We start from the raw sequence: 23,600 nt of genomic DNA on the forward strand, positions 1-23,600 counted from the left end.
ATAAACTCTACCTGATAGATAGACTCTACCAGCTAGCTCCACCTGATAGATAGATTCTACCAGCTAGATAAACTCTACATGATAGATAGATTCTACCAGCTAGATAAAATCTACCTGATAGATAGATTCTACCAGCTAGATAAACTCTACCTGATAGATAGATTCTACCAGCTAGATAAACTCTACCTGATAGATAGACTCTACCTGCTAGATAAACTCTACCTGATAGATAGATTCTACCAGCTAGATAAACTCCACCTGATAGATAGATTCTACCAGCTAGATAAACTCTACATGATAGATAGACTCTACCAGCTAGATAAACTCCAACTGATAGATTCTACCAGCTAGATAAACTCCACCTGATAGATAGATTCTACCAGCTAGATAAACTCCACCTGATAGACAGATTCTACCAGCTAGATAAACTCTACCTGATAGATAGATTTTACCTGATAGATAAACTCTACCTGATAGATAGATTCTACCAGCTAGATAAACTCTACCTGATAGATAGATTCTTCCTGCTAGATAAACTCTACCTGATAGATAGACTCTACCAGCTAGCTCCACCTGATAGATAGATTCTACCAGCTAGATAAACTCTACATGATAGATAGATTCTACCAGCTAGATAAAATCTACCTGATATATAGACTCTACCTGATAGATAGATTCTACCTGATAGATAAACTCTACCTGATAGATTCTACCTGATAGATAAACTCTACCTGATAGATAGATTCTACCTGCTAGATAAACTCTACCTGATAGATAGACTCTACCAGCTAGATAAACTCCACCTGATAGATAGATTCTACCAGCTAGATAAACTCTACCTGATAGATAGACTCTACCAGCTAGATAAACTCCACCTGATAGATAGATTCTACCAGCTAGATAAACTCTACCTGATAGATAGATTCTACCAGCTAGATAAACTCTACCTGATAGATAGACTCTACCTGCTAGATAAACTCTACCTGATAGATAGATTCTACCAGCTAGATAAACTCCACCTGATAGATAGATTCTACCAGCTAGATAAACTCTACATGATAGATAGACTCTACCAGCTAGATAAACTCCACCTGATAGATTCTACCAGCTAGATAAACTCCACCTGATAGATAGATTCTACCAGCTAGATAAACTCCACCTGATAGACAGATTCTACCAGCTAGATAAACTCTACCTGATAGATAGATTTTACCTGATAGATAAACTCTACCTGATAGATAGATTCTACCAGCTAGATAAACTCTACCTGATAGATAGATTCTTCCTGCTAGATAAACTCTAACTGATAGATAGACTCTACCTGCTAGATAAACTCTACCTGATAGATAGATTCTACCTGATAGATAGATAGACTCTAACTGCTACATGGATTCTGCCTGCTAGATTAACTCCACCTGATAGATAGATTCTACCTGATAGATAAACTCTACCTGATAGATAGACTCTACCTGCTATATAAACTCCACCTGATAGATAGATAGATTCTACCTGATACATAGACTCTACCTGATAGATAGATTCTACCAGCTAGATAAAATCTACCTGATAGATATACTCTACCTGATAGATAGATTCTACCTGATAGATAAACTCTACCTGATAGATTCTACCTGATAGATAAACTCTACCTGATAGATAGATTCTACCTGCTAGATAAACTCTACCTGATAGATAGACTCTACCAGCTAGATAAACTCCACCTGATAGATAGATTCTACCAGCTAGATAAACTCTACCTGATAGATAGACTCTACCAGCTAGATAAACTCCACCTGATAGATAGATTCTACCAGCTAGATAAACTCTACCTGATAGATAGATTCTACCAGCTAGATAAACTCTACCTGATAGATAGACTCTACCTGCTAGATAAACTCTACCTGATAGATAGATTCTACCAGCTAGATAAACTCCACCTGATAGATAGATTCTACCAGCTAGATAAACTCTACATGATAGATAGACTCTACCAGCTAGATAAACTCCACCTGATAGATTCTACCAGCTAGATAAACTCCACCTGATAGATAGATTCTACCAGCTAGATAAACTCCACCTGATAGACAGATTCTACCAGCTAGATAAACTCTACCTGATAGATAGATTTTACCTGATAGATAAACTCTACCTGATAGATAGATTCTACCAGCTAGATAAACTCTACCTGATAGATAGATTCTTCCTGCTAGATAAACTCTAACTGATAGATAGACTCTACCTGCTAGATAAACTCTACCTGATAGATAGATTCTACCTGATAGATAGATAGACTCTAACTGCTACATGGATTCTGCCTGCTAGATTAACTCCACCTGATAGATAGATTCTACCTGATAGATAAACTCTACCTGATAGATAGACTCTACCTGCTATATAAACTCCACCTGATAGATAGATAGATTCTACCTGATACATAGACTCTACCTGATAGATAGATTCTACCAGCTAGATAAACTCTACCTGATAGATAGATTCTACCAGCTAGATAAACTCTACCTGATAGATAGATTCTACCAGCTAGATAAACTCTACCTGATAGATAGACTCTACCTGCTAGATAAACTCTACCTGATAGATAGATTCTACCAGCTAGATAAACTCCACCTGATAGATAGATTCTACCAGCTAGATAAACTCTACATGATAGATAGACTCTACCAGCTAGATAAACTCCACCTGATAGATTCTACCAGCTAGATAAACTCCACCTGATAGATAGATTCTACCAGCTAGATAAACTCCACCTGATAGACAGATTCTACCAGCTAGATAAACTCTACCTGATAGATAGATTTTACCTGATAGATAAACTCTACCTGATAGATAGATTCTACCAGCTAGATAAACTCTACCTGATAGATAGATTCTTCCTGCTAGATAAACTCTAACTGATAGATAGACTCTACCTGCTAGATAAACTCTACCTGATAGATAGATTCTACCTGATAGATAGACTCTAACTGCTACATGGATTCTGCCTGCTAGATTAACTCCACCTGATAGATAGATTCTACCTGATAGATAAACTCTACCTGATAGATAGACTCTACCTGCTATATAAACTCCACCTGATAGATAGATAGATTCTACCTGATACATAGACTCTACCTGATAGATAGATTCTACCTGCTAGATAAACTCTAACTGCTACATGGATTCTGCCTGCTAGATTAACTCTACCTGATAGAGAGATTCTACCAGATAGATAATTCCTGCTAGATAAACTCTACCTGATAGATAAACTCTACCTGATAGATAGACTCTACCTGCTAGATAAACTCTACCAGCTAGATAAACTCTACCTGATATATAGACTCTACCTGATAGATATACTCTACCTGATAGATAGATTCTACCAGATAGATTATTCCTGCTAGATAAACTCTACCTGATAGATAGATTCTACCTGATACATAGACTCTACCTGATAGATAGTTTCTACCAGATAGATAAACTCTACCTGATAGATAGATTCTACCTGCTAGATAAACTCTAACTGCTACATGGATTCTACCTGCTAGATTAACTCTACCTGATAGATAGATTCTACCTGATACATAGACTCTACCTGATAGATAGATTCTACCTGATAGATAAACTCTAACTGCTACATGGATTCTGCCTGCTAGATTAACTCCACCTGATAGATAGATTCTACCTGATATATAAACTCTAACTGCTACATGGATTCTGCCTGCTAGATTAACTCTACCTGATAGATAGATTCTACCAGATAGATTATTCCTGCTAGATAAACTCTACCTGATATATAGATTCTACCTGATACATAGACTCTACCTGATAGATAGTTTCTACCAGATAGATAAACTCTACCTGATAGATAGATTCTACCTGCTAGATAAACTCTAACTGCTACATGGATTCTGCCTGCTAGATTAACTCTACCTGATAGATAGATTCTACCTGATAGATAAACTCTACCTGATAGAGTTTGCTAGATTAACTCTACCTGATAGATAGATTCTACCATATAGATTATTCCTGCTAGATAAACTCTACCTGATAGATAGACTCTAACTGCTACATGGATTCTGCCTGCTAGATTAACTCCACCTGATAGATAGATTCTACCTGATAGATAAACTCTACCTGATAGATAGATTCTACCTGATAGATAAACTCTACCTGATAGATAGATTCTACCTGATAGATAAACTCTACCTGATAGATAGATTCTACCTGCTAGATAAACTCTAACTGCTACATGGATTCTGCCTGCTAGATTAACTCCACCTGATAGATAGATTCTACCTGATAGATAAACTCTACCTGATAGATAGATTCTACCTGCTAGATAAACTCTAACTGCTACAGGGATTCTGCCTGCTAGATTAACTCTACCTGATAGATAGATTCTACCAGACAGATTTTTCCTGCTAGATAAACTCTACCTGATAGATAGACTCTACCTGCTAGATAGACTCTAACTGCTACATGGATTCTGCCTTCTAGATTAACTCTACCTGATAGATAGATTCTACCTGATACATAGACTCTACCTGATAGATAGATTCTACCTGCTAGATAAACTCTAACTGCTACATGGATTCTGCCTGCTAGATTAACTCTACCTGATAGATAGATTCTACCAGATAGATTATTCCTGCTAGATTAACTCTACCTGATAGATAGATTCTACCAGATAGATTATTCCTGCTAGATAAACTCTACCTGATAGATAGACTCTACCTGCTAGATAGACTCTAACTGCTACATGGATTCTGCCTTCTAGATTAACTCTACCTGATAGATAGACTCTACCTGATAGATAGATTCTACCTGCTAGATAAACTCTAACTGCTACATGGATTCTGCCTGCTAGATTAACTCTACCTGATAGATAGATTCTACCAGATAGATTATTCCTGCTAGATAAACTCTACCTGATACATAGACTCTACCTGATAGATAGATTCTACCTGCTAGATAAACTCTAACTGCTACATGGATTCTGCCTGCTAGATTAACTCTACCTGATAGATAGATTCTACCAGATAGATTATTCCTGCTAGATTAACTCTACCTGATAGATAGATTCTACCAGATAGATTCTACCTGCTAGATAAACTCTAACTGCTACATGGATTCTGCCTGCTAGATTAACTCTACCTGATAGATTCTACCAGATAGATTATTCCTGCTAGATAAACTCTACCTGATAGATAGACTCTACCTGCTAGATAGACTCTAACTGTTACATGGATTCTGCCTGCTACATTAACTCTACCTGATAGATAGATAGATAGATAGATTCTACCTGATAGATAAACTCTACCTGATAGATAGATTCTACCTGCTAGATTAACTCTACCTGATAGATAGATTCTACCTGATACATAGACTCTACCTGATAGATAGATTCTACCTGATAGATAAACTCTAACTGCTACATGGATTCTGCCTGCTAGATTAACTCCACCTGATAGATAGATTCTACCTGATAGATAAACTCTAACTGCTACATGGATTCTGCCTGCTAGATTAACTCTACCTGATAGATAGATTCTACCAGATAGATTATTCCTGCTAGATAAACTCTACCTGATAGATAGATTCTACCTGATACATAGACTCTACCTGATAGATAGTTTCTACCAGATAGATAAACTCTACCTGATAGATAGATTCTACCTGCTAGATAAACTCTAACTGCTACATGGATTCTACCTGCTAGATTAACTCTACCTGATAGATAGATTCTACCTGATAGATAAACTCTACCTGATAGAGTTTGCTAGATTAACTCTACCTGATAGATAGATTCTACCATATAGATTATTCCTGCTAGATAAACTCTACCTGATAGATAGACTCTAACTGCTACATGGATTCTGCCTGCTAGATTAACTCCACCTGATAGATAGATTCTACCTGATAGATAAACTCTACCTGATAGATAGATTCTACCTGATAGATAAACTCTACCTGATAGATAGATTCTACCTGATAGATAAACTCTACCTGATAGATAGATTCTACCTGCTAGATAAACTCTAACTGCTACATGGATTCTGCCTGCTAGATTAACTCCACCTGATAGATAGATTCTACCTGATAGATAAACTCTACCTGATAGATAGATTCTACCTGCTAGATAAACTCTAACTGCTACAGGGATTCTGCCTGCTAGATTAACTCTACCTGATAGATAGATTCTACCAGACAGATTTTTCCTGCTAGATAAACTCTACCTGATAGATAGACTCTACCTGCTAGATAGACTCTAACTGCTACATGGATTCTGCCTTCTAGATTAACTCTACCTGATAGATAGATTCTACCTGATACATAGACTCTACCTGATAGATAGATTCTACCTGCTAGATAAACTCTAACTGCTACATGGATTCTGCCTGCTAGATTAACTCTACCTGATAGATAGATTCTACCAGATAGATTATTCCTGCTAGATTAACTCTACCTGATAGATAGATTCTACCAGATAGATTATTCCTGCTAGATAAACTCTACCTGATAGATAGACTCTACCTGCTAGATAGACTCTAACTGCTACATGGATTCTGCCTTCTAGATTAACTCTACCTGATAGATAGATTCTACCTGATACATAGACTCTACCTGATAGATAGATTCTACCTGCTAGATAAACTCTAACTGCTACATGGATTCTGCCTGCTAGATTAACTCTACCTGATAGATAGATTCTACCAGATAGATTATTCCTGCTAGATTAACTCTACCTGATAGATAGATTCTACCAGATAGATTCTACCTGCTAGATAAACTCTAACTGCTACATGGATTCTGCCTGCTAGATTAACTCTACCTGATAGATTCTACCAGATAGATTATTCCTGCTAGATAAACTCTACCTGATAGATAGACTCTACCTGCTAGATAGACTCTAACTGTTACATGGATTCTGCCTGCTACATTAACTCTACCTGATAGATAGATAGATAGATAGATTCTACCTGATAGATAAACTCTACCTGATAGATAGATTCTACCTGCTAGATTAACTCTACCTGATAGATAGATTCTACCTGATACATAGACTCTACCTGATAGATAGATTCTACCTGATAGATAAACTCTAACTGCTACATGGATTCTGCCTGCTAGATTAACTCCACCTGATAGATAGATTCTACCTGATAGATAAACTCTAACTGCTACATGGATTCTGCCTGCTAGATTAACTCTACCTGATAGATAGATTCTACCAGATAGATTATTCCTGCTAGATAAACTCTACCTGATAGATAGATTCTACCTGATACATAGACTCTACCTGATAGATAGTTTCTACCAGATCGATAAACTCTACCTGATAGATAGATTCTACCTGCTAGATAAACTCTAACTGCTACATGGATTCTGCCTGCTAGATTAACTCTACCTGATAGATAGATTCTACCTGATAGATTATTCCTGCTAGATAAACTCTACCTGATAGATAGACTCTAACTGCTACATGGATTCTGCCTGCTAGATTAACTCCACCTGATAGATAGATTCTACCTGATAGATAAACTCTACCTGTTAGATAGATTCTACCTGATAGATAAACTCTACCTGATAGATAGATTCTACCTGCTAGATAAACTCTAACTGCTACAGGGATTCTGCCTGCTAGATTAACTCTACCTGATAGATAGATTCTACCAGATAGATTATTCCTGCTAGATAAACTCTACCTGATAGATAGACTCTACCTGCTAGATAGACTCTAACTGTTACATGGATTCTGCCTGCTAGATTAACTCTACCTGATAGATAGATTCTACCTGATAGATAAACTCTACCTGATAGATAGATTCTACCTGCTAGATTAACTCCACCTGATAGATAGATTCTACCTGATACATAGACTCTACCTGATAGATAGATTCTACCTGATACATAGACTCTACCTGATAGATAGTTTCTACCAGATAGATAAACTCTACCTGATAGATAGATTCTACCTGCTAGATAAACTCTAACTGCTACATGGATTCTGCCTGCTAGATTAACTCTACCTGATAGATAGATTCTACCTGATAGATTATTCCTGCTAGATAAACTCTACCTGATAGATAGACTCTAACTGCTACATGGATTCTGCCTGCTAGATTAACTCCACCTGATAGATAGATTCTACCTGATAGATAAACTCTACCTGTTAGATAGATTCTACCTGATAGATAAACTCTACCTGATAGATAGATTCTACCTGCTAGATAAACTCTAACTGCTACAGGGATTCTGCCTGCTAGATTAACTCTACCTGATAGATAGATTCTACCAGATAGATTATTCCTGCTAGATAAACTCTACCTGATAGATAGACTCTACCTGCTAGATAGACTCTAACTGTTACATGGATTCTGCCTGCTAGATTAACTCTACCTGATAGATAGATTCTACCTGATAGATAAACTCTACCTGATAGATAGATTCTACCTGCTAGATTAACTCCACCTGATAGATAGATTCTACCTGATACATAGACTCTACCTGATAGATAGATTCTACCTGATAGATAAACTCTAACTGCTACATGGATTCTGCCTGCTAGATTAACTCCACCTGATAGATAGATTCTACCTGATACATAGATTCTACCTGATAGATAGATTCTACCAGATAGATTATTCCTGCTAGATAAACTCTACCTGATAGATAGATTCTACCAGATAGATAAACTCTACCTGATAGATAGATTCTACCTGCTAGATAAACTCTAACTGCTACATGGATTCTGCCTGCTAGATTAACTCTACCTGATAGATAGATTCTACCAGATAGATTATTCCTGCTAGATAAACTCTACCTGATAGATAGATTCTACCTGATAAATTCTACTTGCTAGATAGACTCTACCTGATAGATAGACTCTACCTGATGAGGAGATGGATGTCTTTTAGAAGTCCAGGTTTTTCGTACAGTATCTATGTTGGAGTTGCTGTTTATTGCTGCTCTCATTTACACAGTTTCTATTTTCCTCTATTCTGTATTCTGCTGCCAAATCTAAATACGCATGTTGTACTTTTCTTAATTGAACCCGAGTTTCCTGTTTTGACACCTCAGATCTTTTTTCTTTCTTATGCTGCTGTTCTAACTGCTTTTTTTTCTTTCTTTTTTTTCTATTTTACATATTTTCTCCTGCGGGTGAATTGGCATGTTTCCATTTTCCAGTTACTGTGCTGCTGGAACAGCTGAGTTTCCCACTGAGGGACATAAAAGTTATTTTTCATTCTAGCCTCATATAGTCAGTCATTCAATCGGATTTCATCCAGGTTTTTGCCTTTGTACTCTATGTAATGATTTAGTCTCATCAGGATTTTTGGACAAATGAAGCAGAGTGTTATCAGCATAGTGGTGTATATTTATTATATTTATGCTGTTTGATGAACAGATGCAAACCCTGCTTTAATCTAATACTGAACTTGCTGGTAAAAACTTTGTGATGTTTCTCAGATGCTCTTCTTTCTGTCAGAATGCCGCTCATTGGACTGTGAGCAATGCTTCAGTCGGGACTTCTGCACCAAGTGTAAGCCTGGCTTCAAGCTGTACAGAGGCAAATGTTTGATCCATTGCCCAGAGGGAACCTTCGCTCACCAGACAGACTGCCTCGGTAGGTCAAAAACTGCAATATTTGGAGATATTTACAGATAACCAATGTAATACCTTTATTAAATAACAGGCATTCCTAGCAAGGTTAATTTCCTCTAAATAAATATCAAGATTCAGATCTTGTTGCCTCGGGATGAAGAACCATAACTAAATACAATATGTTGTTCTTTTTTTTTTTTTTTGCTTAAGTTTGCTAAGAGAATATGAACAACAGCTCAGAATTTTGAAAGGTAATATAAATATGATTAAATCTCAAATAGGAAACAATGCAATGCTCCTGAAACAATAAAAGGTTTTAAACAAATATTGAAAAAATTCAAGAACTACAACCAGGGTATTAATAAAAATATTCAATAAGTTACTGTTAGAATAAAAACTTTCATTGAATGACACTTTGAATATTTGATTAAACCACTTAAATCCACATGTTCATTCATTCTTTAAAAGGCTGTTTATAATACTGTGATTGTAACTGAACTATTACATATACATAGAAATATATTATATAATAAGCTCCCAAACCTTAATAATAAAAACATAAAGACACATTTTTCCTTTATTGGTCTGTTTTAAAAATTGGTGTTTTTAAATCCACTCTGTGGAAGTGATACATCAAATTATTTTTCAGATCAATATATAGTAATTAGTGCGAACCGATGCTCAGTTAAAGTACAATAAGTAAAACTATGTTTAGACAAGGGAGGGTCACGAAGTGCTTTACAAAAAAGAAAAAAAATGCAAATTAAGATCTATTAAAAAACCCAAATTCAATTCATTTCAGTTTATTTATATAGCGCCAATTCGCAACACATGTCATCTCAAGGCACTTTCAAAGTTTTCCATCTGAGAAAAAAAACTGTTGATTGCATCGACTAATTGACTCCAAGGCAAACTCTGAGCATGCTTGTAGCGACAGTGGAGAGGAATAACTCCCTTTGAACAGGAAGAAACCTCCAGCAGAACCAGGCTCAGTGTGAGCGGCCATCTGCCGAGGCCGACTGGGGTTCAAGGAGACAGAAGCAGACATACAAAATGTAACTGTAAAAGGCGGCCCCATCCAGGAAACACACAGCCCATACAAATACAATCAACACCCGTTAATTTTTGAAACATTGGTCTTATTCAACAAGAATGAGATTGGTGGTTTTCATTCAAGCAGCTTTTTAATCCTCATAGTTCTCTCTGTTCTAGTCAAACAAAAGATTTCACTACCTATAACTTTGAACCTAAGCAAGTCTAGCTCTAGAACATCTCACATTAGAAAACCGCTTCAGTAAGATGAGCCTCATGTCTAGCCGAGGTGTGCAGCCTGAGTGAATACTTTTAGCCGGGAATACACTGTGTGATATTTTCAATCGTTGCACGCAGCTACAACTCAAACTGTACGTCGAAGCTGCATTGCTTAAAAGTTCCCCGCTCACCATGTATGTTCTCTTACTGTGCCCCGACGCTCTGATGCAATCAACATACTTTTAAGCTTCCCTATATGGCCCATTTACAGATTTAGTGTGTAATCAATAAAAAAAGTTCAGATGTTGAGAGGACTGCAGCAACCAGTGGACCTCTGAGATTAACGGCAGCCAGGGCTAACGTTAGCCCGTCTGCAGCAGACCTCTATAATCAGTGACTTTAAACAGAATTTAACACTGAAATAGAGACCACAGTTCTTCCAGCAGTCCACACTTTCTCTGCTCTCTTTTCCTCATCGTCTTCTCCTTCTTTCCCATCGCCCGGCTTGCTGCACGTTTGCCTGCTGTGTCTAAAAGTAGCAGCAGCAGCAACCCAGACTGAAAGCAGCTCATTGGCTAATTTTATATCACATGTAGCCTGGTGCCGGACACTCTGGAGGGCTTAGTTAGACACTGTGGTCAGCAAACATGTAATTTATAAATGTTTTAAATCAGGTTTGATCTGGATTAGCCAGCAGGTGGGTCTGGATACGGACCGCGGTCCGCTAATCCGTGACCTTTGGCTTAAGCCTTAGAATTCTTTATTTCCCCTAAACCAAGGGTGCAACTTTGTGATGAAAGTTGGTGGGTACACTCTAAGGGTGGCGCTGATGGACCTACAGTTATTCAACACAAACGCTTTCAATATAGGATTCTATTTTTCAAAAATAAGCTCAAACATATATTTATTGAAAGCTTTCCTATTGTTGAGTACAAAAAATAATCAAAATACACTGATATTTATATTTATAGCTAGTTAGACATTAATGTATTAAAAAAAAAAAGGACAAATAACAGCCAATTCTGATCCCAACAGAAATATATCATGTCTCCCCAGTTTCATTCACCCATCCATCCAGAAAAATGTGGATCTTTTCATGGATGTTTTCCCTTTCAGCTACAGCACTGATTATCAATAAATAGAAATTTGTCCCACATATTGTTGAAAGGAAAAGTCTATGTATTGAAATTATTGGTGGGGACATGTCCAAACCAGTCCGTCAGAAAGTTACGCCTATATTAACATTAAGAGAATAAATTCTCTTTGTTATGAACCAATCCTGCCTTTCCAGTATCTGTGCATCATGCTGGATGATGTATACGATAAAAAAAATGTATAAAGGTATAAAACTAGCCACGTTTTCATATGTGTCATGTAAACTTACTCTAGATGTACTAATGGAGAGTAAAAAAGGAGAACACAGCAGTATCTCCACCATTAAAAAAAAGAGATCTGCCTTCTCTTCCTTTTTCAGGTCATAGTTCGTTCTTAACGTCTGACCTGACCCGAGCCACCAATATAAAGTAACTTCTCTCCAACAGAGATGTCAGCAAAGCCAAAAATCTTCTGCAATCTCCTTTTTATTGTGCGTCTCCATACGCGTAGCTGCATCGCAGCGGGGCGTCTTTTTTTCTGAGAACTGTTAAAGCTTCCAACACCGAGTGTTTCTGTTTAGTTTAAATTCAGCCGATCTTGATCAGTTGGCGGGACTTCAAATGCAGGATTTCTGTTGATACCATCCGACCCTAATGGCTCCCAATCCCATTAACTGACAGCCTAATGGGATGTTTTAATGTGCTTTTAATTTGTGCTTCATGACTCCTAAACTCAACTGGAAACACTCAGTTGTCTTTTATCTGAGCTAAATCCTCTTTTAAGGCTCTGGGCTCTGAACATTACACATGATCCACATTAAGAATCTTCAGAGAAGGTTTAGGATTTATCTCCATGTCATGCTGCAAACAATCCATCCCTCCTTTCTAAGTAAGTGAGATCTATGCTTGAACTCGGTCATCATTTGATGCTTTTCGTTTCTCCCTCCACCTGCAACATCTGCAGCTACTGTTCTTTTTTGGCAGGGAGGCCACATCTGGTATTAATGTCGCTGTTACGGTTTAATGTCTGATTGTTGGTACACACCTGAAGCATCTCCTGCAAAGTCTCTACTCTCAGATCTGACAACCTCCATGAGGATTGCAATGAAACGGCAGTTTTCCTTTGCACTGGAAAAAATCATATCTACATATGTCATTTTTTGTTAAAATAAGTGCATTTGTTCATTGATTGAGGAGGTAAAAGAAATATTTTCTTATTTAAAATCAGAAAGCACAATTGCATTGTCTTAATTCAAGTGCGTGTTATCTAATTATCTTATTTTACAGGTAAAAATACTCAATCCATTGGCAAACTATTTCATTTACCTACTCAAATTAAGGGTAAATACATTTATTTTAGGACATTTTAACTTATGTCCAGATCCTGTTTCCAGTTTGTAGGCTGAGGTGAAAAAAGTTTTGACTTTATAGTCGACGTCACCTTCGAGTGGCATGTTTAGTGTTCATCTGGGGGTGATTTATCTTAAACAATTGCACCGCTGCTGCCTAAAAATGAGAGAATTTTATTAAGCCAATTCCCCACTGCTGAGGTATGGTGGTGGATGTTTGTTTTATCTTTACTGTGAGTGCAGGCGACTCACATTGAACCTTGAAGTTCTTTCCTACGCGACACATAAAAGAAATAAAAACTCCAAAATGAGCAAAAATGTCTTAGATTAAGTGTATTTAACCTTAATTTTAGTAGGGGGGGGGGTCCTTCAGCCCTTCCAAACAACCTGCGCAGGTTTTTTTGTGACCGATTTTTAGCAACGAGTCCGTACTTGCGTTTTACTGAATTGAGAAACTGTCACATGCAAAAACCAAACAGAGAGACCAGGGAAAAGTTTAACAGGTTTATTGTGAGTTGGTAGAGAGGAGTCCAGTGCTGCTCTGAACACTGACTGAAAAGTGAAGGGGAAGATTCTGCGGTTAGTTCAGGCTCAGAGGGAAATTTGTGTCTTTCATTTGAAGAAGGGAATAAAGGCAACAGGACTCACCTTTCCAGAAAAAGGTTTCAATCATCGAATCCAGTCGGTGTGGGTTGTTCCAGTAATAGACTTGATCGTTGGAGAGTGGATAGGGTTTAACCAGGTTGAGGTGTTTCCTTGAGGAACGGAGGAACTGACTGCCACTTAGATTTCCTGCGGTACTTGAACGGTTTCTTGTGGAGATGAATCCCCTGCTCAGAGAGAATCCCAAACAATCCTTGGGGAAAAGTTGATCCAAAACCACCAGTTTGAATCCTCAGCTCAGTTTGATGCTCAGAGCATCCTTCCAGGGGGGAGAAGGTCCAAAAAAATCCAGTTTGCAGGAGGACTTCCTGCCGAAGGGGCAAAGACAAAAGCAAAAGGTTAAGACTCAGGTGACAAAACTCAGTTTGACTAGAGTACCCAAAACTGGCAAACACTCTGGCGTTGAGGTAGTGGCACTCAGAAGCTTAAGAGTCCTCCGGTAATGAGGCAACCATCCGCAGGCGTGTGAGAAGGCCAACGAGAACCAGGCGCCACCTGGTGGTGGAGGGAAAACAAACAAAGACACAACCCACACAAACTGGATTCCTAACAGAAACGGCCTGCGTCTCTGCCTCAAAGTTTTCATAAGCTGTTATACATGAGATATCTATTACAAACTGTAATAAAAAAAGTGATTGTTTACTATATGAGCTAGAGCTAATCTATTAGCATAGGCTAACGTAAAATCAAATCAGAAGATAATAAGTTTCTCAATTCACTAGAACACGAGTACAGACTTCTGTCCTCACCAAGTATGAGATTAGTTTTAGTGGATTATACAGTTCACAAATATAACTACAGTAAGTAGTAAGTAAGTATGTGCAACAATGTTTTACAATGAATTATCCATTTCTAACGAATGTTTTTTATGCTTTATTAAGCATAAAAATCGCCTCTTTACTAAAAACAGCAGCATGTTATTACTCAAATGAAGGACAAATTCACTTAATTTAAGATTTTTTTTAACTTATTGCTAGACTGTTTTTGCAGTGTATAATCTGCACTCGACAAGATTCTTTAAAGCAATATTAGTGTGTAAAGTTGGAGACATTAAATAAGAATTATGTAATATTCTCTTTGAAAAAATCGAACTTTTACATTTAAGTCTTTGGCTGCTGGGCCTTTATCCATTTTTTCTTTTTCATTTTTTTGCTCCGTTTATTTTTTCTAGAGGACTGTTCTCCACCAGGCGAGTGGAGCGAGTGGAGTGTCTGCACGCATGACGGTGCCACCTGTGGTTTCAGATGGGGGAAGCAGACCAGGGTTCAGGAGGGCAGCCAGAGCGGGAGAGCAGCTGGGGTGTGTCCGCCCCAAAGGGAAACCCAAAGGTGCAGGATGAAGAAAAAGTGTCCCGCAGGTGAGAAGGACTTTAAGTAGCTGTCTTTAAAGAGCAAAACCTGCAGATTGTTTGTTCACTGGAAACAAAACTCTAGATATAAGTAAAAATGTCTTCAATTAAGTGTATTTACCCTTAATTTGAAAAGGAAAATTAGATAGTTTACCAATGGAATCAGTATTTCTACTCTTAAAATAAGATAATTGGATAAGATGCACTTAAATTAAAACAATGCAATTGTGCTTTCATATTTTAAATAAGAAAATACCTCTTTACCTCCTCAATCCATGAACAAATGCACTTATTTCAACAAAAAATGACATATCTATTGTCTTTTTCTTATATTAAATGTGAATTGTCTTGTTCCATCAGAAAAATGTCTCTTTTATGTCCTCAATTCAAGAACAAATGCAGTTATTTTAAGAGAAAATGTCTGATTTTTTTCCAGTGTTGACTGGGTGACCAGCAAACACCTGAGAGTTAGTCATGTTTTCACAGTCGTGCAATCAGTAATCTCAATCTGGACTTTTGTTTAACAAACTTTAATCTACTCAGCGCCATTACACTGGAAAAACCAGTGATTTTTTCTTAAAATGAGTGCATTTGTTCTTGGATTGAGGGCGTAAAACAGACCTTTTGCCAATGGAACAAGATAACTTACACTTGAAATAAGAAAACACAATTGCATTGTCTTATTTCAATTGCAAATGATCTACCGTAATTATCTTATTTTAAGAGAAAAAATACCATTGGCAAACAATCTCATTTACCTACTCAAATTAAGGCTAAATATACTTAATTTAAGACATGTATTACTTGTCTTTAGATCAGTTTTCCATTGTAGGTCAAACAATGCAAGAAATTGTAATCTACGTAAGTCATTTGTTCTTAGAATATTTGCATTTTTTCTTGAATTGAGGAGGAAAGTGAGACATTTTGCCAATGGAAGAAGATAATTTACATTTAAAATAAGAAAAAACAATTTTGTTGTCTCATTTCAAGTACATAGTATCTAATTATCTTATACTAAGAGTGGTATAAGATATTTGGCAAATTATCTCATTTACCTACTCAAAATAAAGGTAAATAAACTTAATTTAAGAAATTTTTACTTATTTTTATATCATTTTTCCAGTGAAGATTATACAAATCATCTCTTTGCATCAGTGGAAACACACTTTTACATATCACAGTTTTTTATTGTGACCTGATTTACAAAGACCGTCTAACCTTTAAAAGAGCCTTCTTGGTCATCTGGTGTTATAAAACCCAAGTTATAAAGTTTGGTAACTTTAGTAGCAAAGAAATGTAGTCCAGCCACGCAAACACATGACGGGACGGCAGCTTCCTCCCTATAAAAAGGTCGGATCCAGCTGGTCTTTATTACTGCGGCATTGTGAACATCACACGCAAATATAAAGATAATAAAAAGTAGCGGGGAAAAAATCCAATAACCTTCATGTTTTTAAAGCCAGTGTTATAAAACTAATAAAAAAACCTTTTCAAACTAACTTCTCCTCATAACAGATTTTCTCCAGGAAACAGCAGTTTGGTAACAAATTACTTCCTAAGAATAAAAGAGTTAGTTTGTTCATTTATATATCAATATATTTGAAATAATTTATAACCCCAATTAATTTGATTGCCCCATTCATTCAGAATTAAACTATCATAGAATGGGGCCACTCTCTCTACTTGGGCCGTTGGCACTCATGCCCCCTTTTCCCCCATTGGCACACCCATGCTGTAAAGTAAACTTACTGCCTGCAGAGCTGAATAGAAACTGACACCAAACAGTCCTGTTTAAAACACTTTAAAGCTCAAAGTTCTTTTTTACTTCCCCTTCAGATTTATCATTTTTAATCAATCAAATAAAATTACAATGAAACTTAATGAACTTATTGATGACCTTAATGTCATGAAAATCTTCAAGGAATGTTAATATTTTTGCACTGATTTATCTCTAAAATAATTGTAGTTATGAGGGTCTAAACTGCAAAAACAATTTAAAGCTACAGTGTGTAATTTTCAGCGACATCTAACGTCCAGACTGTAGACCGCAGCAACATGAACATCTTACCCCCCACCGCTTCTCCCCCCCAACAGTACGGTGAGCGTTACGGGACAAAATGTCTTCCACGACATCCGCATCACCTACCTTCTCAAGTGATGAGGTTTGTTTACATAGATAATTTTAATACTGCCATCTATTGTTCAGTACCGTCTCAGTTCATCTCTCTCAACTTGCCGTAGTTACTTTCGAGCGTAATGGGCGATCTCGCAATCGCTAGTTTCTTGGCTCTGCGCTGCCGTAGCGCAAATAAGTCTGCCTCCATGGCTGCGAGACCCGCTCCAATGTAATTATAAATAACGAATTCTGAGGCAACGCAAATATTAAGGTTAAGAGGTTGAGCTCGTAGATGATGAAAAATAACATAGTTATATATAATATATTACATTTCTGACTGTATATCCCTGTCATTATTACACACTGTAGCTTTAAAAAAGAAGTAAAAACTAATTTAGCTGGATTTTTGCCCTTAAAATAATATAACTCTAAATTTTGCACTTGAAATAATCTGTCTTTTTTGTGCTTTTTCTAGACGTAGATTATCTTATTCTGTTGGTAAAGTGTCTTACCAGTTCAAAAAGGGAAAATACACTTACTTTAAGAAGAAAAGAAAAAATTTACTTATATCAGACATCCCTAGTTCCAAAAACTTCTTTCAGGGAGATGCTTATCGAACCCTCCGAACACCGCCCCCGCAAATCCCCCCACTGCCCCCACACCGAAGTCCATCAACCCTCACCGTGCCCCATACACTGGAAAAAATCTAAATCTAGATAAGTATTTTTTTCTTGAAATAACTGCATTTGTTCTTGGATGAGGAGGTAAAGTCGACATTTACACACTGGAAAAACCATCTAGAAATAAGTAAAAAATTCTTAAATTAAGTGTTTTTACCCTTAATTTGAGTAGGCAAATGAGATAGTTTGCCAATGAAAGTATTTTTACACTTAAAATAAGATAATCAGATAATATGCAATGGAAATAAGAAAATGCAATTGCGTTTTCTTATTTTAAATGAAAATTGTCTCGTTCCATTGGCAAAATGTCTCTTTTTCCAGCTCAAATTAACAAAAAAATCACTTATTTTAAGAAAAAAATGACTTATCTAGATTTCGACTTTTTCCAGTGCGGCGACTGATTGACAGAGAGCACGCTGAATGGTTATTCTGAAAATAAAAATAAGTATAAATAATCTAAAAGCTGACAGTCAACTACCACTTAAAGCTGTGCATCCTGTGAAATGGCAGAGGTTGAATCCTGGAATAAAAAAAATTAAAATATAAGATTCATTTTACAGCAGAAAATACAAAAGTATATCCATGTCTAGTGAGGTGAAGAATGATGAAGTGTGCGCTGGAAAAAGGATCTAGCAATAAGTAAAAATGTCTTAAATTAAGTCTATTTACTCTTAATTTGAGTAGGTAAATAAGATGATTTGCCAATGGAATGAGTATTTTTTCTCTTAAAATAAGATATTTAGATAATATGCACTTGAAATAAGACAATGCAATTACATTTTCTTTTTTTAAATGCATTGCAAAAACAATGTAAAAATGAGTAAAAATTACTTAAATTAAGTGTATTTACCCTTAATTTAACAATGATTTGCCAATGGAATTAGTATTTTTACTCTTAAAATAAGATAATTTGATAACATGCACTTGAAATAAGATAATGCAATTATGTTTTGTTATATTAAATCTAAATTGTCTTGTTCTGTTGGCAAAATGTCTCTATTATCTCCTTAATTCAAGAACAAATGCAGCTATTTTAAGAAAAAATGGCTAGATTTAGATCTAGATTGATCTATATTTTGTTTTTCTCCAGTGTGGGGTACTTTGACTCTCCACTTTCTTGGACCTGCTGCATAGTACTTTACATTCAGCGTGTGATATTGCTAATACTCTCCTACAGAGTAACCACGCACTTTGCTTCCATCTGTCTACATTCAGTCTAACAGGATTACGCTTCTTCTCAACCGCTGCATTCCTTTCCTGGACGTCATCCAGAACCACCATTTGTCCAGATTGTTCTCATTTGTGGTCCCATGATAGAAGAACATCCTTTAAACATGCAAGGAGCATAAGGGATTCCCTTGTTCCCTTGAAGAACCGCATGAAACACTAAAACCACGCTTATTTTGCACTTGACTACCCTATCTACTTGATTAAGACCGAAACCCAGGGAACCCAGGGAGCTGTTTCAGGTCTGACGCCTACATGCTGGTTCTCAATCATTACCGGCTGCGTTTGGGGCTCTAAGTGTAAATATTTTGTTGTGTAAATCCTGTCAGAACCAGTTTAAAGGGTAAAAGAGGAGAAAAATAACAGAAAGCGTCCTCAGTGTCTTCCACAGAAAAAGAAATATTGCAGTGACAGAACTTGGCTCTGGGTTTGATTAATAATAAAACCTCAGACTGATTAAAATTTGATTTGGCACAGCTTGTTGGCTTTCCCATCAAACCAAGTTGTTGTTGAACAGGAAACTGTGACACAGTGCAGAGGATGGGACAGCAGCTTGTTTAAAAGTGCAGATATCTCTTTTTCAAAGGCCTGCGGCTCTGAGTGTTCCTACTTTTCAGCAATGTAAGGCTTGTCATTCAGAGTAATCCTCATTACCACTGTCATGCTGATGCCCTGAAGGAAGAAAGCTGATCCAGGAGGGTAGGGTTCTGGGATTGAGCCTGTGGGCCTAATAGTACACATCTGGGATAAAAGAGTCCTGTGGCATTTCCCTGACATTCCTCTCTTGTCCCAGATTGCACAGCTTTAGTCTTTTACTTCTCCATCTCCTGCTGTCCTATCATCTTTAGATGAAGAGAAACGATATCGGTTGCCTTCTTTTCACTGTCTGCCTTCATCAAGGTTTCAATCACTTTAAATGCTGCACAGTTGGGTTATATAAAAAGTATGAACAATGATAATCAGAACTGGCTGGCAATATTCCCTTAATTGTAGAGGAGAAACAATAACAACACAAAGATGTTAGGAAATCACTCATAGCGTGTGGTTATCCAAACTGGGGCGTTTGTACAGAATGTGAAAGAAAACTGCTGGGAACATAGTGGAGAAAACAGAGAGACGCAAAAACGCTGTGAATCAATATGTGCCAGGAATTTACGGAAGCATATTGCATTCACCCAAGAAAAAAATCTGACAGCTTATCTCATAATTACGAGATCAGTATCAGATTTAATCTCATAATTACGAGATCTTTTCTCATATTAATAATAAGATAATATGTGATATTTAGGAGATCAGGAAGGACATTCATTGCCGAGGTACGGTTCGTGAAATGCGAACAATGAGTGGGTTGCTGGATTTAATATTCTAATATTTCCTTTTAGATATGCTACACTGGGAAATACTGAGTTTCCTCAATGTGGATGGAATTAGTTTTAGTTTGTCAGCTTTGCGCAGTAAGTCCTTAGAATTGTTTAGGCGAAAAAGCCCACTCTACTGACTTGCTGGAACTCGCACTGTTTCTGCAGGAGCCATTAAAGCAGCACAGGATGCGTTCTAGCTATGAATGGATGCATTTGGGGCATGCCTTGGTGGCGCAGTGGTTAGCGCACTCGACCCATATATGGTTGCCTTAGTCCTCGATGCAGGCGACATGGGTTCAAATCTTTTCCTTTTTGTGTTCCCCTCACATACCCCCTTTCCTGTCAGCCTACTGTCCATAAAAAATTAGCAACTAGTGACATAAAAACTTAAAAAAAAAAAAAAATAATGCATGGTGGTGTCCCAAAGAGCTGTCTGCAGGTACCTTCTCAAAATCCTAAATCTGCAAGAAGCTGAGGCTTCATTAAATCACAGCGAACATATTAGTTTTAGGTATAGAGAATGATCCACTGCTTATTCCTTGCTGAACAGACTTTTCCTTCAAAAACATCTAAGGCGAGGTCGTAGAGCTGTAGGGGTCAGGAGGGGTTTCACACACCACTGACATTATCTGATATAGAGATGTTGCGTTTTTTGATGAACTGTACAACTCTCCCTCAGATCAGGGATGTTATTGGTGAAATATTAACTGTCTCCACATTGTGTTTGTCAACTTCTTCGCTGACGTTTCACTGGAATTTAAAACAAATGATTTATTGATGTGCATCAAACCCAACGTTTCAAAGGGATTCCCTAAATCAGCCAAACTCCCTTCGGCTTCATTTCTCCAACCTGAATTAGTTGGCCGAGGAACAAATCGATTTCAAGTCGAAATGTCAACCAGAATCTCGTATTTTTGTACACATGTTTAGTGTAAAAGCTTATTAAGTTGTATTTATGTGGATGATGACCTCCCATAGTGAAACAGATTAACTCTCCCTGGTTTCAAAATGAAGAGTGGCTCCCATTTAGGACAATACACCCCCCCACACACACGCATCCCCATGGAGGTTTGTTATAGGAAACACTTGTTGCTCTAATAACTGTGACTGAGCTCTCCAGAAAGGGAGTTTTTCATTGCTATTGTAGTTCTGTAGCTGTTTTCTCCCCCATGTTCCGGAGAAGTGAACCAGCATGAGTTCTAATCCTTAACTGATGTCTCTGGTGGTTCGTCACCTGATCTTTTTGTTTGCTGGCTGATCAAAAACAGAGCAAGCGTCAGTTTGTGCAAATAGTGCTTCAGGACAACAGCTGCTTTATGTGCATCCTTAACCCAGGTTCTAACAATGGCCGACTGGGTCCAGATCCCCGCAGAGCAGGTTTACCTGCTTCAACACTGCTAATTATTCGTTAATAGCTGATTAATTCAATTCAATTCAGTTTATTTATATAGCGCCAAATTCACAACACATGTCATCTCAAGGCACTTTACAGTTCAACCAGATCATACAGTCAAATTGATACAAAGTTTTCTATCTAAGGAAAACCAGTTGATTGCATTGACTCATTGACTCAAATACAATCCCCCACACTAAGCATGCTTGTAGCGACAGTGGAGAGGAAAAACTCCCTTTTAACAGGAAGAAACCTCCAGCAGAACCAGGCTCAGTGTGAGCGGCCATCTGCCGAGGCCGACTGGGGTTCAAGGAGACAGAAGCAGAGATACAAAAAGCAGCTGTAAAAGGCGGCCCCGTCCAGGAAACACACAGCCAGGCAGACGAGCTCCAAGGCAGCTCCCATGCCAGAGGACGAAGAGAGCACATCCACTTAACAGGCTTTAGCTGAACTGCTATCATCAGAATCGGCTGAACTGAAGCAGGGAATCCTCTAAGTCCTGCAGGACTTACGCCTGATCTAAAGCCTACAGAAGATAAGACTTTTGTTCCAACCTACATTTTTACTTAAATGTATGGTCAAATATGAGTAATGCTGTTTTTCAGGCTTCATGACAGTTGTGGTTAGACATTTGCATGAGAGGATTGTAGGACCCCAGACACAAACTATGAAAAAGTTTGGAACAAAGAAGCCTGAGAACCAAAATAGCATATTTGTCTCTGAAGAAAAACTTGACAGAGAAGATAGTATGCTTTCTTTGTTTGGGATGTAAAGATAGAAGTTGTTTAAGGAACATGAGCTGTGCAAGTCATGCATTTTCATGAGAGGTTTTTTCAAATTTTACATTTTTGTTTTAATGTGGCTGGGGGCTCTCAGTCTGGGTTGTGGTTTGCCCCTGGTGCTTGGTGCCTTGCTTCCCTGGTGGGGTGTGGAGAACAGGGTGCTTATTGGGAGTGTTTAGGGGGGCTGGCGCCCTGAAAAAACAGTTAATTCCTTCTCATCGTGCTTCTTGTCTTCTTTATCTTCTGTTCTTAACTTCTTTATCACACTACCACACAAATAGGTTCTCGAAGAAGAGATCCTCACCAGGGTGGGTTATCCCATCATGTTGGTGGCCTATGCCCCAATTTTAATTGGGGCATAGGCCACAGCAACATTTATAACATTTCCAGCACATACATATGTAGTGCATCAGGGTGGACATAGTCAGGGAATGGAAGTGGGTCAGCCTATCTGCCTTTGCTTCCAGTGCTTAGGCACTATGTTGAAATGCATTTAGACATTTAATTACACAGAAGTCCAACAGGCAACAACACTACATCCAAGCAGAGGGGGAGCTGGTATGGGGTCTACTTGCGCCTCCTGGCTTTAATTACCCATCCTATGGCTTGATGTCTTGTCCGTCCACTGGTATGGGCAAGACAGGTTCCTGACATCGGGTGGGGGTCTGGGACATTGGTGGGTTTGGCCCCGTTCTTGCGAGGGTTAGCTGGCATGGCAGGTGGGGCCAAGCTG

At 37.8% G+C, this 23,600-nt stretch overlaps 1 protein-coding gene across 2 annotated transcripts in view; it reads left to right on the forward strand.

The window, feature by feature from the left end:
- The window catches only part of rspo4 (R-spondin 4), an 80,531-nt gene that overhangs the window by 36,880 nt on the left and 20,051 nt on the right, over nucleotides 1–23,600 (forward strand). For both annotated transcript variants that reach the window (XM_038297533.1, XM_038297535.1), the window contains exons 3-4: nucleotides 9,488–9,625; nucleotides 15,132–15,317. In XM_038297533.1, coding sequence (XP_038153461.1) covers nucleotides 9,488–9,625; nucleotides 15,132–15,317 — 324 coding nt within the window. The remainder of the gene's footprint in view (nucleotides 1–9,487; nucleotides 9,626–15,131; nucleotides 15,318–23,600) is intronic.

The sequence above is a fragment of the Cyprinodon tularosa genome, unplaced genomic scaffold (genome assembly GCF_016077235.1).
Source record: "Cyprinodon tularosa strain WSP-4 unplaced genomic scaffold, ASM1607723v1 ctg390, whole genome shotgun sequence".
NCBI classification, from domain to species: Eukaryota; Metazoa; Chordata; class Actinopteri; order Cyprinodontiformes; family Cyprinodontidae; genus Cyprinodon; species Cyprinodon tularosa.